The sequence below is a fragment of the Cydia pomonella genome, chromosome 19 (assembly GCF_033807575.1).
Source record: "Cydia pomonella isolate Wapato2018A chromosome 19, ilCydPomo1, whole genome shotgun sequence".
Classification (NCBI taxonomy): Eukaryota; Metazoa; Arthropoda; class Insecta; order Lepidoptera; family Tortricidae; genus Cydia; species Cydia pomonella.
In genome coordinates this window covers 11009884-11022022 of record NC_084721.1, presented here as the reverse complement: position 1 = coordinate 11022022, position 12139 = coordinate 11009884, and the positions used below count along the sequence as shown (strand labels likewise).

General features: G+C 35.1%; 1 protein-coding gene and 1 long non-coding RNA gene across 3 annotated transcripts in view; one reads left to right on the top strand and one right to left on the bottom strand.

Annotated features, from left to right (window-relative positions):
• Nucleotides 1-11353, top strand: part of LOC133528361 (uncharacterized) — a 131262-nt gene extending 119909 nt beyond the window's left edge. For both annotated transcript variants that reach the window (XM_061865725.1, XM_061865724.1), the window contains 2 exons: nucleotides 9080-9245; nucleotides 9535-11353. In XM_061865725.1, coding sequence (XP_061721709.1) covers nucleotides 9080-9245; nucleotides 9535-10170 — 802 coding nt within the window. In that variant the 3' untranslated portion in view covers nucleotides 10171-11353. The remainder of the gene's footprint in view (nucleotides 1-9079; nucleotides 9246-9534) is intronic.
• Nucleotides 1-12139, bottom strand: part of LOC133528362 (uncharacterized) — a 63694-nt gene that overhangs the window by 4281 nt on the left and 47274 nt on the right. The window lies entirely within an intron of this gene.

The window sequence follows — 12139 nt, the reverse complement described above, 5'->3', positions numbered from 1 at the left end:
GGCTAATTTGTAGATAAGTTTTTACCAAAAGCAGGAAAGACTATTCTTCAGAAGTAGGTCATGATAAGGTTCAATTTAACTGTAATTACTGTAAGAGCACTAATTAAAGTCAGCCTGTAATTACGCGGCCATTGCAATTATGTCGTTATACAAATTGTATGTCGCGTGTGACAACAACTTGGTACTTAGGTACTTAATTTCCGCTTATATAAAGTATTATGCGGGTATATTTTTAAATTAAAAACTCAATCGGAGACTGTGAACTATACACGATAATATATTATATTATTTCATACTACACAACATTATAGTATAGGTACATATTTATTGGTACAAGTAGGTTATTCGTAATTATAGAATACATAAATATTCCGAAATATTGGTACTGCAGGTGCAAACTCATTACATCATTATATTAAAATATGCATGCAATGCGTGCATACAGCTATCAACAACATTAAAAAAATATAGGAAATCGCATCGACAGCAATAGCTTAGTATAAGAAAACTCATAAAAGTTAAGCGCTCTCCTCAATAAACAATGTATTGAAACAGGTATAACAATTTAAATATTTATATGAAAAATCTGAAAAGCAATCTTCAGTTTTTCCTTTTAATACCGAAGCGAGTAACTTTTATGGAAACTTCGATATGCCAATTCTGAGTTTGAAACTTTCAAGCCGGATAAAGAAATGAACTATTTGATAGCTTTTAAAATGTTACTTTTCTTTCATTTTACAAAATGCACTTTTCACTTGCTTTAAAGTTTAACGTTATCTCATGAAAGAATTTTCATTAAATAGGTATTGTCAGTATTATGATTACGACGGACGAAATTACTTTTCTTTAAATACGAGTAGGTGTATACTCATATAATAGGATACTTTATTGTAGGTACCTTAAGTAACCAAAAGTAGGTAAGCTGAATACGATGTTCAGGATAAAGCAAGGAGGAGAAGGAAGATGTGTATATTAAACTGTAAACATATATTTAACTTTTCAAAATAAAATTATTTATTGTTTTATCATATAGCTTTTCGACAGATATGTGTTAATGTTTCATGAAAGAATACCGAAAATAAATTCACTGAAAATTAACCATTATTTACATAATATTGTCTTCGGATACCGCCATCATGAAATAACACTATGTCGGAATGTATTTTTAATTCATGCGTTTAAATAGTTTTATTTTATTATTTACACGTTTAATCATAAAACATTCCATAACAAGAGTAATCCAGCACTTATCACTATCTAATACCGGATTTGCACGGTACACCGGCTACACCGCTCTAATCTCCAAAAAGCGTCGTAGTGTTCCCATCGAGGATGGTGGTCTAATTAGTACAGCATCCACTAATACAACACGGTCGAGTGGACGCGCCTCGGGTGGCGCCTGGTTCTAGCGTGTTCTTGGATGGATTTACTACGTGTGTTAGAGTTTTATTTAATTGATATTTAACTGAAATCACTAGGTAATCATTTGACGCTTTTTATTACTTCATTATCCGGCCGCAAGAAAAACATGGCTTCCGATATTTTCCCTTTTTTATTCAGAATTGTTTTTGCACGATCTGATTAAAAATGAGTAAAACACAAAAGTCGAGTAGTTATTAGTTTCCTTCCACTATGAGTATTATAAGTGTAGAACTTAGACGCAAGATTAATCCGATTCAAATTGGGTTCTAACATTGCAGGACTAAAGTATCGCCAACATCGAAGCCTTGCACAATTTGGCGCGTTAAATCACGTCATCATTATTTAAACTCTGGTATGTGTTACTTTAAACTAACCCGCATAAGCTAAGGTCACCTGTCGAACGAAAATCAAACCTTCATAGCAATATCAAAGCCTACATAATCCACCCCTAAACCGCCTTCACACGTAATACGTCCACGATAACGGAAGGTGTCAGAATTCGAAAACCGGGTGAGGCGTTAAACGGACAGCTTCAACACAAAGGCATATTAAATTACTACACTGTGCCAGATCTCTGGTATGCCTTATGCTAGTTGACGAATAAGTCTATTGTTTTAATTTTATTCTTTTGTTTTGAAGCAGGTATGCACAGATGTTGATGTGATAAAAGCATTTTAGTTTATAATTTAGGAATGTTCACTTTGTCTTTTCATTTCTGATTTCAGGAATGTCAGATTCTATCAGACGTATACGTTCAGATAACTCTATTGTTTTAAATTTACTGTTTTTTCTTTGTCTTTGATTAAGTTTGAAAGAAAGCACAGTAATTTAAATACATTTATGTATTTGCTAAATTCATTTCTGCTTTGAAATAATTTAATCATATAAATGAACTCGAACCGAGAGTCACATCGAATCCATTATGTAGTATACCTATTTTGAAGAATAAATATAGTAACTAAATCAGTCTTCCTACATGTTAAGACATGACATTTACTTAATGAAAACTAAAGCATTAAAAAACAGAGGTATAGCCCATGCTGGCTATCTCAATGGATAAAAAAATATCACCGACCACCCCAAACTGCAGACGGAAATCTCTCACCTCCGGATTTCTCGCAGCCTCTATCTCCCACATTAGTCATCAGTCGTACTCATTATAACACCCAAAACGTCCACACCAATATAGACCCCTGCCAATCAATATGGTAACCCGTCTTCAGAGATTACTTACGAGTCGGTTAGCTCGACTTCGTAACTTGATCGCTTACGTTATGCGGTTGTCGACAAAATGAGGTGTCTACGTCGATTTGGCGTATGCTCCGTGACTAATATTTGGTAGAATGCGGTTTTAGTATTAGATTTCCTAGACAATGTTGCGACATAGCGGTAGTTTAGGCTAGCTGTGCAAATTAAAATTTATTTTAGCCTAACTCCCTATCAAAAAATACATTCTTAAAGGTGCAAGCTGCTTATTTGCCTGCGTTCTATGGAATTTCCCAAAATAAAGCGTTACATCCATCTCGTTTAGTTTTCTATGCCCTATTTCATCATAGTCAGTGTAAGTGCAATCAAGAGAGAGACAGACTTCTCATTTACAATATGCAAGGTATTAAATCTAATGTGCCTTTACTCTATTTAATCGTTATTTTTTTAATGTATCCTTTGTGAGTTTAAAAAAAAAATATATTTTATTATGTTTATTTAATATTAGGTAGGATTGTGCCTTAAAAAACTGCTTAAACCCCCTGTAACGTTTTTATCCAAGTACGTTGTGTATTTCGTTTTTTAGTTACATTTGAATCATCTTTTATAAAGTAATTATATTTATAACTTACTTTTTATATATATAATTTTTGTGGCGACTGGCGGGAGCATGCACAAAGCCGTGACGAGTGGCGGAAGACAGGGGAGGCCTTTACACAATGTAGGCTAAAAATATATATATTTATAATTACTTGCGTCCCTGACCTATTTCCTCGAACCGCAATAATACGCTTAGCCCATGGCATTGCATTATTGGCCACGTTACTCCGCATAGAAAGTCCGAACTAATCAACGCGAAGTCCCAACTTGTTTGCTGGCCTTTCGAGGCGCTTTGTTTGGCTTCGATGGTCTTTACAACTTCATCGGGAAGAGTGCTGCTCAGTGCCTAGACAAAGAGTTTAGACTTCATTCAAACTTGCTATGACAGCTAATTTAGATGAACCTTGCGTAGTCGTCGCCCTAGTATCTCCTTATTTTAAATCGCTTTTTCCATTACTAAATTTAATATTACTAAAAGCTTAAACATGAGGATGAAAATTATGGAGAGTTGTTGGTTTGATTTCTCTTCTCCTTAAAAATTATCTAGAAATCGACTCTGTTAAGCTGTGTTGTGTACATCTCGTGTGCAAGTTAAGAAGAAAAGTACCTCGCCTTTTGCACCAGTTTTTACAAAAGCGACTGCCACTGAACCTTGCAATCGCGGTGGGTTATTAAGTTTTTTGTTGAGATAAGTCCAAGTTTTCAAGTAGGTACTATTCATATTCAAGTGAATAACAAAAACATTTATAAGTATAACACACCACTTTTTGAACTTCTAGGTATACGTAAAAAAAGTAATTGTAAATTGTGTTTAGGAAAGCGCTGGTGGCCTAGCGGTAAGAGCGTGCGACTTGCAATCCGGAGGTCGCGGGTTCAAACCCGGCTCGTACCAATGAGTTTTTCGGAACTTATGTACGAAATATTATTTGATATTTACCAGTCGCTTTTCGGTGAAGGAAAACATCGTGAGGAAACCGGACTAATCCCAACAAGGCTTAGTTTACCCTCTGGGTTGGGAGGTCAGATGGCAGTCGCTTTCGTAAAAACTAGTGCCTACGCCAAATCTTGGGATTAGTTGTCAAGCGGACCCCAGGCTCCCTTGAGCCGTGGCAAAATGCCGGGACAACGTGAGGAAGAAGAAGTAAATTGCGTTTAGGAATAACATTCTAAAGTCCTAAGATAAATCTATATAGTAAGTATTAAGATTGCCTACAAATCAGAGCAACCTAGGTATTGCAAAGGTCTCTCCTTAACGGAGAAAGGGTAAATAAACGATATTGCTTCGTCTAGGCAATCAAATGTTATTTGCCCTACGTTTAATATCGACCATTATACTCGTATTGAGCTTCGTAGGCAGACTATTCTTTATGATACGCGTTACAAATAAAATGTATCTCTTTATGAGTAAGTCTATTTACCGTCCTCCATCAAAAATCAATAAACTGTCACAGCTGCTTTAATTATTTCTTTGAAATCTTTGAATCGAGCTACCAACTATCTACACCATTAAAAATAACTCATAAAAAATACCCACGACGTTTTACTATCTCCCATTCACTGGCTTAATAAATCCATTCACTGATTTATAGTATTGATTTAACGACAAGTGGCATTTGAAGTCAAAACTTTCTTACAACTATGATAAACAAACATTGTAACTTCATATCAAAACGACGTATCATTATATCAAAATGGATAAGAGTCGGCCTTTGTGTGTATGAGGAAGTTGACAATGGAACGTCATTTTTTATTCAGAATTCGTAAAAAGAGAACCGTTTTATCTTTGAAAAATTAGATAATAGATAAAGTATTGGAACTATGTATGCTGTAGTGCGTGTTGTGTGGCTTGGCCATTCTTGTTGTTGACATTTTGGTAATTTACCGCATTATGTTACATTTGAGACAATTTAGAGCCATTTCTAGGTTTTTTTCAGCCTGACTGATATAAACTAGAGAAATTAATGTATAACTTTTGTTAATTCATCAATCAGGACTATCAGAAGCTATTAAACAGCACACAAAAATGCTATTATACAGTAGAAGAATTTCTATAAGACAAATGAATACAATTTTATTCATTTGTCTTTTAGGAAAACCTGATCGTTATTAAGTAGTAGGAATAATTGATAAGCATAAAAATTTACTTATTTATAAGAAGTTTCTGTCATTGCCACACCCATGTATTGAGAAAATTTTATTGTTACCCGACGACCGGACATAATGTACATATACATATAAGCAATTAAAATTAAATAAATATCTTAATTTAATTTATTCCTTTACCATCAGTGTTAACATTAAGATCACGTAACTCGACCAATTAGTCGATCCGGACCTCAAATATGTCCACTAACCAATACAACGAGAGTGTAGTATACCGCATCCGTTCCATGAATGGCCATGGGTGGTCGAGACTTGCGAGAATAATGGTCGTAAGAGACAGACATGTGAACTTACGCCGGCGACATGCCTACGTACTGGTAAATGGCGTTATGGATTGAAGTTGGAAGGGAAAATGCCGGAAGTCAAAACAATAATAAATGGAGCTTAGAAGAGACATGTTGCACGTAGTTATAAAAGATGGATTTTTTAAAACAGATAACTGCATTTCTTGATTAGCATAGAAAAAAAAGGTACATAAACATAACTTATAATCAAATACAGTATGTCGAAAGAAAAAGCTACCACCATTCCAGTCACCAGTAGCGTTTACCGACCTCTTAGAAAACGCTACGGTAAGAGCATGCGTTTCTTGTCTTTGATTTTGCTTAAATAATTGATGATCCTGCGAGAATGAAATCAATATGCCCGTTTCCTAAGTGTTTTCAAAAAACATTTACTATTTTTTTGTAGATCTTATCTTAACAATACAAACAATAATTTTAAGTATCACATCCGTAGGATATTAAATTATCCATCGCAATGCGTAACCCATCCTATCATTATACGTATATCAATAAAATATTAATAAAACCAAATATGAGGTTTCGCTACCTGCTTTACAAAGAACCATCTGCCTTTGAAATGAATTGTGAAATAACCATCACTAATATGTTTATAATAATCCTGGATACTCAAATTGAAAGAAATGCGCGGAGTAACGAGCCGTAATGTGAAGCGTCTATTGTCTGCATAATAAATACTTTTATGATTGTAGGATACCTTATCCCAGTGGAATATTTCTAAAAGGTATAATATCAAAGACACATTGCATAGCACATGCTACTCGTACTACTTAGGTGGAAGAAGTAATACAAAATTGGCAAGACTGCTCATTGATGAATGCATTTAGTTCTTGTTGGAAGAAAAGTATTCATTAGCTTCACTTGTTGTTCAGTTTATCAATGATTAACATTAAGTTTTTTTTAACATCTAATTTTAAGTTTCTCTACACGATTGAGCACGCACCGTTTGGCTGTTGTATACTTTGAATCTAAATCTCTTTTAGAGTTTCTGTCTCTAGTACTTATTAATATTCAATAAGCTTATTATATCAACAATTTGTGTATAGCAAACAAAAACTAACAATAGTTGTTTGACTACCATGCATTGTCTTATGTTTTTGTCATAACATTGAATGAAACTGGTTTATGTATACATATATTATACACCGTATACTACCTAATAATGTACGCTTACTTAGTACGTTGACCTGTTATCTGCGAAATGGGACACCTAAGTGTCCATATATCATATGAGGTGCCAGGCACGCTAACTAAATTAAAGCTATTAATCACAACTATGTACATTAAGGAACTGATATAGTTAGATAAGTGCGATGGATATGATGACACGTATTTTAGTAAAGAATGTACTTAGTGACGATAGGTGTATAAAGGGTATATTGTCCATTCTATTTAAGTTGCCATAAAAATAATTAAATTATGCATTTTGAACACATTTCTTTTTTTTGTTATCTTTTATGTGTTATTATTGAGATTTACATTCCTTTAGGTCATTTTTATTAGTTAAGAATCTCTTTATTTACAATAACAATATACAGAATGGATATATACAGATGATTACTACTATAGATGAACTAGCTTATATCTAAAATAGGCCCTTGAGGCATTGTACCAAGAATGCTGGCGGCATTTCCTTGTTGTATCGCAATACTGATACATTGTGCGAGGAAGCCGCCAGTTCTTCGGTCGCCAGTTATGTCAACCAGACGTTTCGCAATTTCTCCAAAAAACTTGTGCGAGTTTTAACTCCAAATGGTACAAAAATATGGTCTTATATTAGGCCATTTATGATATGAATATACATAATATTAAAATATAAAAACACAAAACAATACAAAAAATCTATAAACACATTATACTCTTCGCTATGAATAGACATATTTAAATTAATATTTTTTTTTTTATAATTTATTATTAATAAAAAACTGTCTAGTACCTTGATATTTGCGGTACGGTGCGATAAGTGTCTTATAAGTATATTCGGCATCACCTGCAGGCACAAGAGGACTTCGGGAGTCGAAGGTGATACTCGTGCCTCCCACGTGACTGCAACTATCATCTATTGGATCACTCTTTTACTAGATACCTAGACAAATTTAGCTCTTAACTTTGTGTGTGAACCGCGTACTAAGCGGATTAAGCTTGTTTAACCAACTCCATGGATTGGCGAAAAAATACCTAACGAAAGGTTATGGAGACAGATATCTAGATCATTGTTTGAATGATTTCGGTTAAATTAAAATATCTTCGATTGTCTATATATTTTGACTGGTATAAGTGCATTCCCGCGGAGTGCTTTTACGAGTATATGAGAATAATATCTAAAAAGTCAAAACAAAAGCGAACCTGTGAGATTCGATAGTTAATATTATTATGTAGTATTTTGTACTACCTAATACAAACAGGTATGTATGTCAAAAGTTAACGGCGACAGAGTAAGAGGGAATGCCAATAAATCCTAGGAAATAGACAACAATTTTACGCCTCGAAATGTGGCTAAATGATAGTTAAACGTTAAGATTTAGTGGCAATTCGTTCAGCTAAGAAATGTTTCTATACCAGTACGTAATGTGTATCATAAAAACCAATGTTCATTGGCAAATATTGCAGAAGCAGCGCCAAGAATACCTGTCCGGTGCCACTAGCTTACTAATTTTATCTCATTGTTTGAACTTGACCAACAAATTATTTTAGAGTCCATTATAGTTGCGGAGTCCACAAAAGCTAGAAGTGCTCAAGCGAACGTTAAACAAATACTCAATTAAACTTGTTCAAGAAGCCTTATGCGTGAATAAGCATAATTACATCGGACCACCGTTTATTCTCAAGTCTGCAAACAAAAGGATAAAGGCTCCAACAAAAGCGAGAGAACGCTTATTTTCTTAGAAAAGCGAATTTCTTTGTAGATGTGTGCGTTAACGGTTACACATGGCTAGGCAGAAAGTAAACTAGGTCCTATTCAGTGTTCACAAAGAACTCCTACACGAGTTTATGCATTATTAGGATGCTGGAAAATATATTCGTTTGAGATTCTCTGAAGAATGAAGGGTAACAGAAGAAAAATCTTTGTGCTCTTGTTACTACATATATGCTTCTTAAATTATGCAATTCGTATTTTATTGTTTGTGGCAAGTCAAACACAAAACGCGTGTTTGACTAATGTATGGTTGTCTCAACCTTACTTGGTAAACATTTGACTCCAGTGAGGCGGTAAATATACCGCCAGTTAAAAACTTGAATTGTTTTGTCTGCTACATAATTTGTTGTGACATCTTTGCCTCAATATTTTACGACTAACGGGGCGTTATTTGCTGTTTCAGATATACTATTTTAGCTTCACAACCTTTCAACAATTAAATTAACTTTGTGTTTTCCTTCTCCATCAGACACAAGCGGAAAGTCACCAATCTCCTGCCATCCAAATCCTCGGCACCCAACCAGACCGGCTCGCAGCGACGGGCGCCGCCGCCAGCGCCGTTATACGAGGACCTGCAAGACTTGCCGAGACGACCACCCATCCCACACAGACCGGACGTTGAACCACAATTGGAGGTAAGGCGCACAATTATTAGATGTATATTATTGACAGATATACTTAAGTAAACAGTGACGGTAGATTAAATCTCAAAATCGAACAAAATTTGCATTTTTAATTAAGACCAAAGTGTTGCTTAGTTGTTTGTTGTAATTGTAATAATTATTGTAATGTTTATTCAAGTCATTCATTATTAACACCCCGTTTATTACTTCCTATTCTACTCACAAATGTATATTTAAACAACAAGAAGCCAAGATGGAAGGTATTTAATGGAAAATAATTTGGTTTTCTTATCTTTCACAGATGGTAGAAACAAAGAGACCAGGCTGTCCCGGCCGAGTCTTCGTATGCGGATCGGGAGGCACATGGCGCGGTGGCAACTCCTGCGGCGGCGATACCTGCGGTGCCCCCCTCTACGAGGAGTTACCCCACCGCTCTGACGACTCCCTACACAGCGACGACCACTTCGCCGAAGACGAGCTCAGCCTCGTCGGCGAAGCGGCACCCTGTCGGACGTGCTCCAAACCACCCGCTCCACAATCTCTACCGCACCGGCCCAGACACCACCGTCTAGACCGGCGGCCTAAATCCTTAGAGAGACGACGAGCTCAACAAAGAATGCCGAGGCACATGCATCCACCCGATCCCTCCGAATTCCATGAAGGCGTTTTGCTAGATGCGTTACTAAGACTATATCCTCAAGTTGGGACTGTAGGCGCCAGGCCTCAAGGACCTATACCTGTTGGTGCGGGCGGCGCTTGGCCTGGCGGAGATTTACCAGGAATAGGCTGCTGGAGAGGGCCAAGGGCGTCTCCAAAACCTCCGAGCGGGGACTCCTCCTTTGGATCAGATTCAGGATATAGTAATAACACTTGTGGTACATGCGGCACGAGGACCTCCTCCCGGCATCGTCTCTCTGCGGAAATACCAATGTCGTGAACTGTGCAGTGTCTGAACTAAGTGATAAAGATTTGGTCATGTGCCATAACTGTTCTTTGTGATATACGACAGTTAAAATCATAAAACAGGAATGAAATCGAAGCAATTTATTGTTAAACTTTATTGGCCTAAATTCAACTCAGAGTACGGCCTTTTCAATTCTCATGCCTTCAATATACATTGTTTCTGGTTAGTTTAAACTGTGAATTGTTATTGACTTGAATAAAATTCGTAGTGTCTAATTTTGTACGATTGTGTAAAGTAGCATTCGGGTCCTAATTAGTTAGGCAAGTAATGTTTTGGAATATCCACTCAATACAATTATTTTCATGAATAGCTTAGCGTTAAATGGTTTTTGTACATAATTCATGTGACCATATTTTAAGTAGTGATAGAAGTTTTGTCCTAGTAAGTTATTTCGAGCTAGTCCTAAAATTATCACGTTTAATATGGATTATAAAATGAAATTGTAAATTTTAGTTAATCAGAAAAGTTGTACATCGGTTTGCTGACATGTAGATATTGTAAATATTTTGTAGGTAAATGAATTAATACCTATGTACTGTAAGAATAGTAAGATAAATTTTATAATCATATCACTAGGGGTGGGTTTCTCCTATCATTTTAGCGGTCAATAATAATCAGCCTAACTAAATAAAAATGTTTGGAGAAAATCCCCTTCGAAATTATTTAGACATTGCATAAAGGTTTAAATCACCTTTTTATTTATAAATAACTACAACTGCCGTTTCTTCTTATTTCCTATAACTGGTGCTAACATTTTGTATTTCAATTATTTTTCATGCATGACTATTTAGTTGCTTTCTTATTTAAATAATTGAATTAATTTTCATCCATCATTAATATTATCACCGGCCTATTATACATCCCATTGATAGGAAATGACTACCTAAAATACCCAATAAAATAAACCTACCTACAACCTAAATGACCTACTATTTAAATTATATTGATATCAGCTTTTTCCCTGTCATCGACATATTTATTTGGCTGTCCAAATTGTTGTTTTTGTTTACTGTTTTTTGTATTTAATTTATTTTACTTTGTTTATTTTTAATCGTAATACGATCGCATCACTAATGTAATTAAAGTTTCGGGCGATTCGTCCAATTATAAATATGAGGAGCACAATAAAATGAAAAATAAATACATTTTTAATGAACTTTGGTATTTCATTTCGTTACTTAAGTTTTGCACTACCTAGTAGGTATTTGCTATAGCTAAATATATAAATGTATGTTATGAATAAAATCATGAGAATATTAACGACGCATAACCAGCTACGCGTTCCGAAGGTTATATTCAGTATGTTTATTAGTTCAAACCCGTAAATATTTAGATCATACTGAGGAATTTTTATTGTGGGGCCAACCCCGAAATCACGAAAAATTAATGACTCTCCTATAGAAAATTTCAACACCTGAGCAGCAAAAATTCACGAAATAGCCAAATTTTATTTTGTGATTTCGAGGTTGATCACAAAGTGAAAGTTACTCAGTATGACCTAAACTTCCACGGTAATTAAAATAGGTTAATTGAAAACTGTGATATAAATAAATAAATATTATACGAGATTATTACACAAATTGACTAAGTCCCACAGTGAGCTCAATAAGGCTTGTGTTGAGGGTACTTAGACAACGATATATATAATATATAAATATGTATAAATACTTAAATATTATACATAGAAAACACCCATGACTCAGGAACAAATATCTAAGCTCATCACTCGGATAAATGCCCTTACCAGGATTTGAACCCGGAACAATCGGCTTCGTAGACAGGGTCACTACCCACTAGGCCAGACCGGTCGTCGAAATACACCTTTTAAATATATGTATGTTTCACATGTATAGTATATTAATAACAAATTCTTTATTTACAATAACAGTATACATAATGGTCATATACAGAGGATTATTATAACTAGGCCCTTGAGGCATTG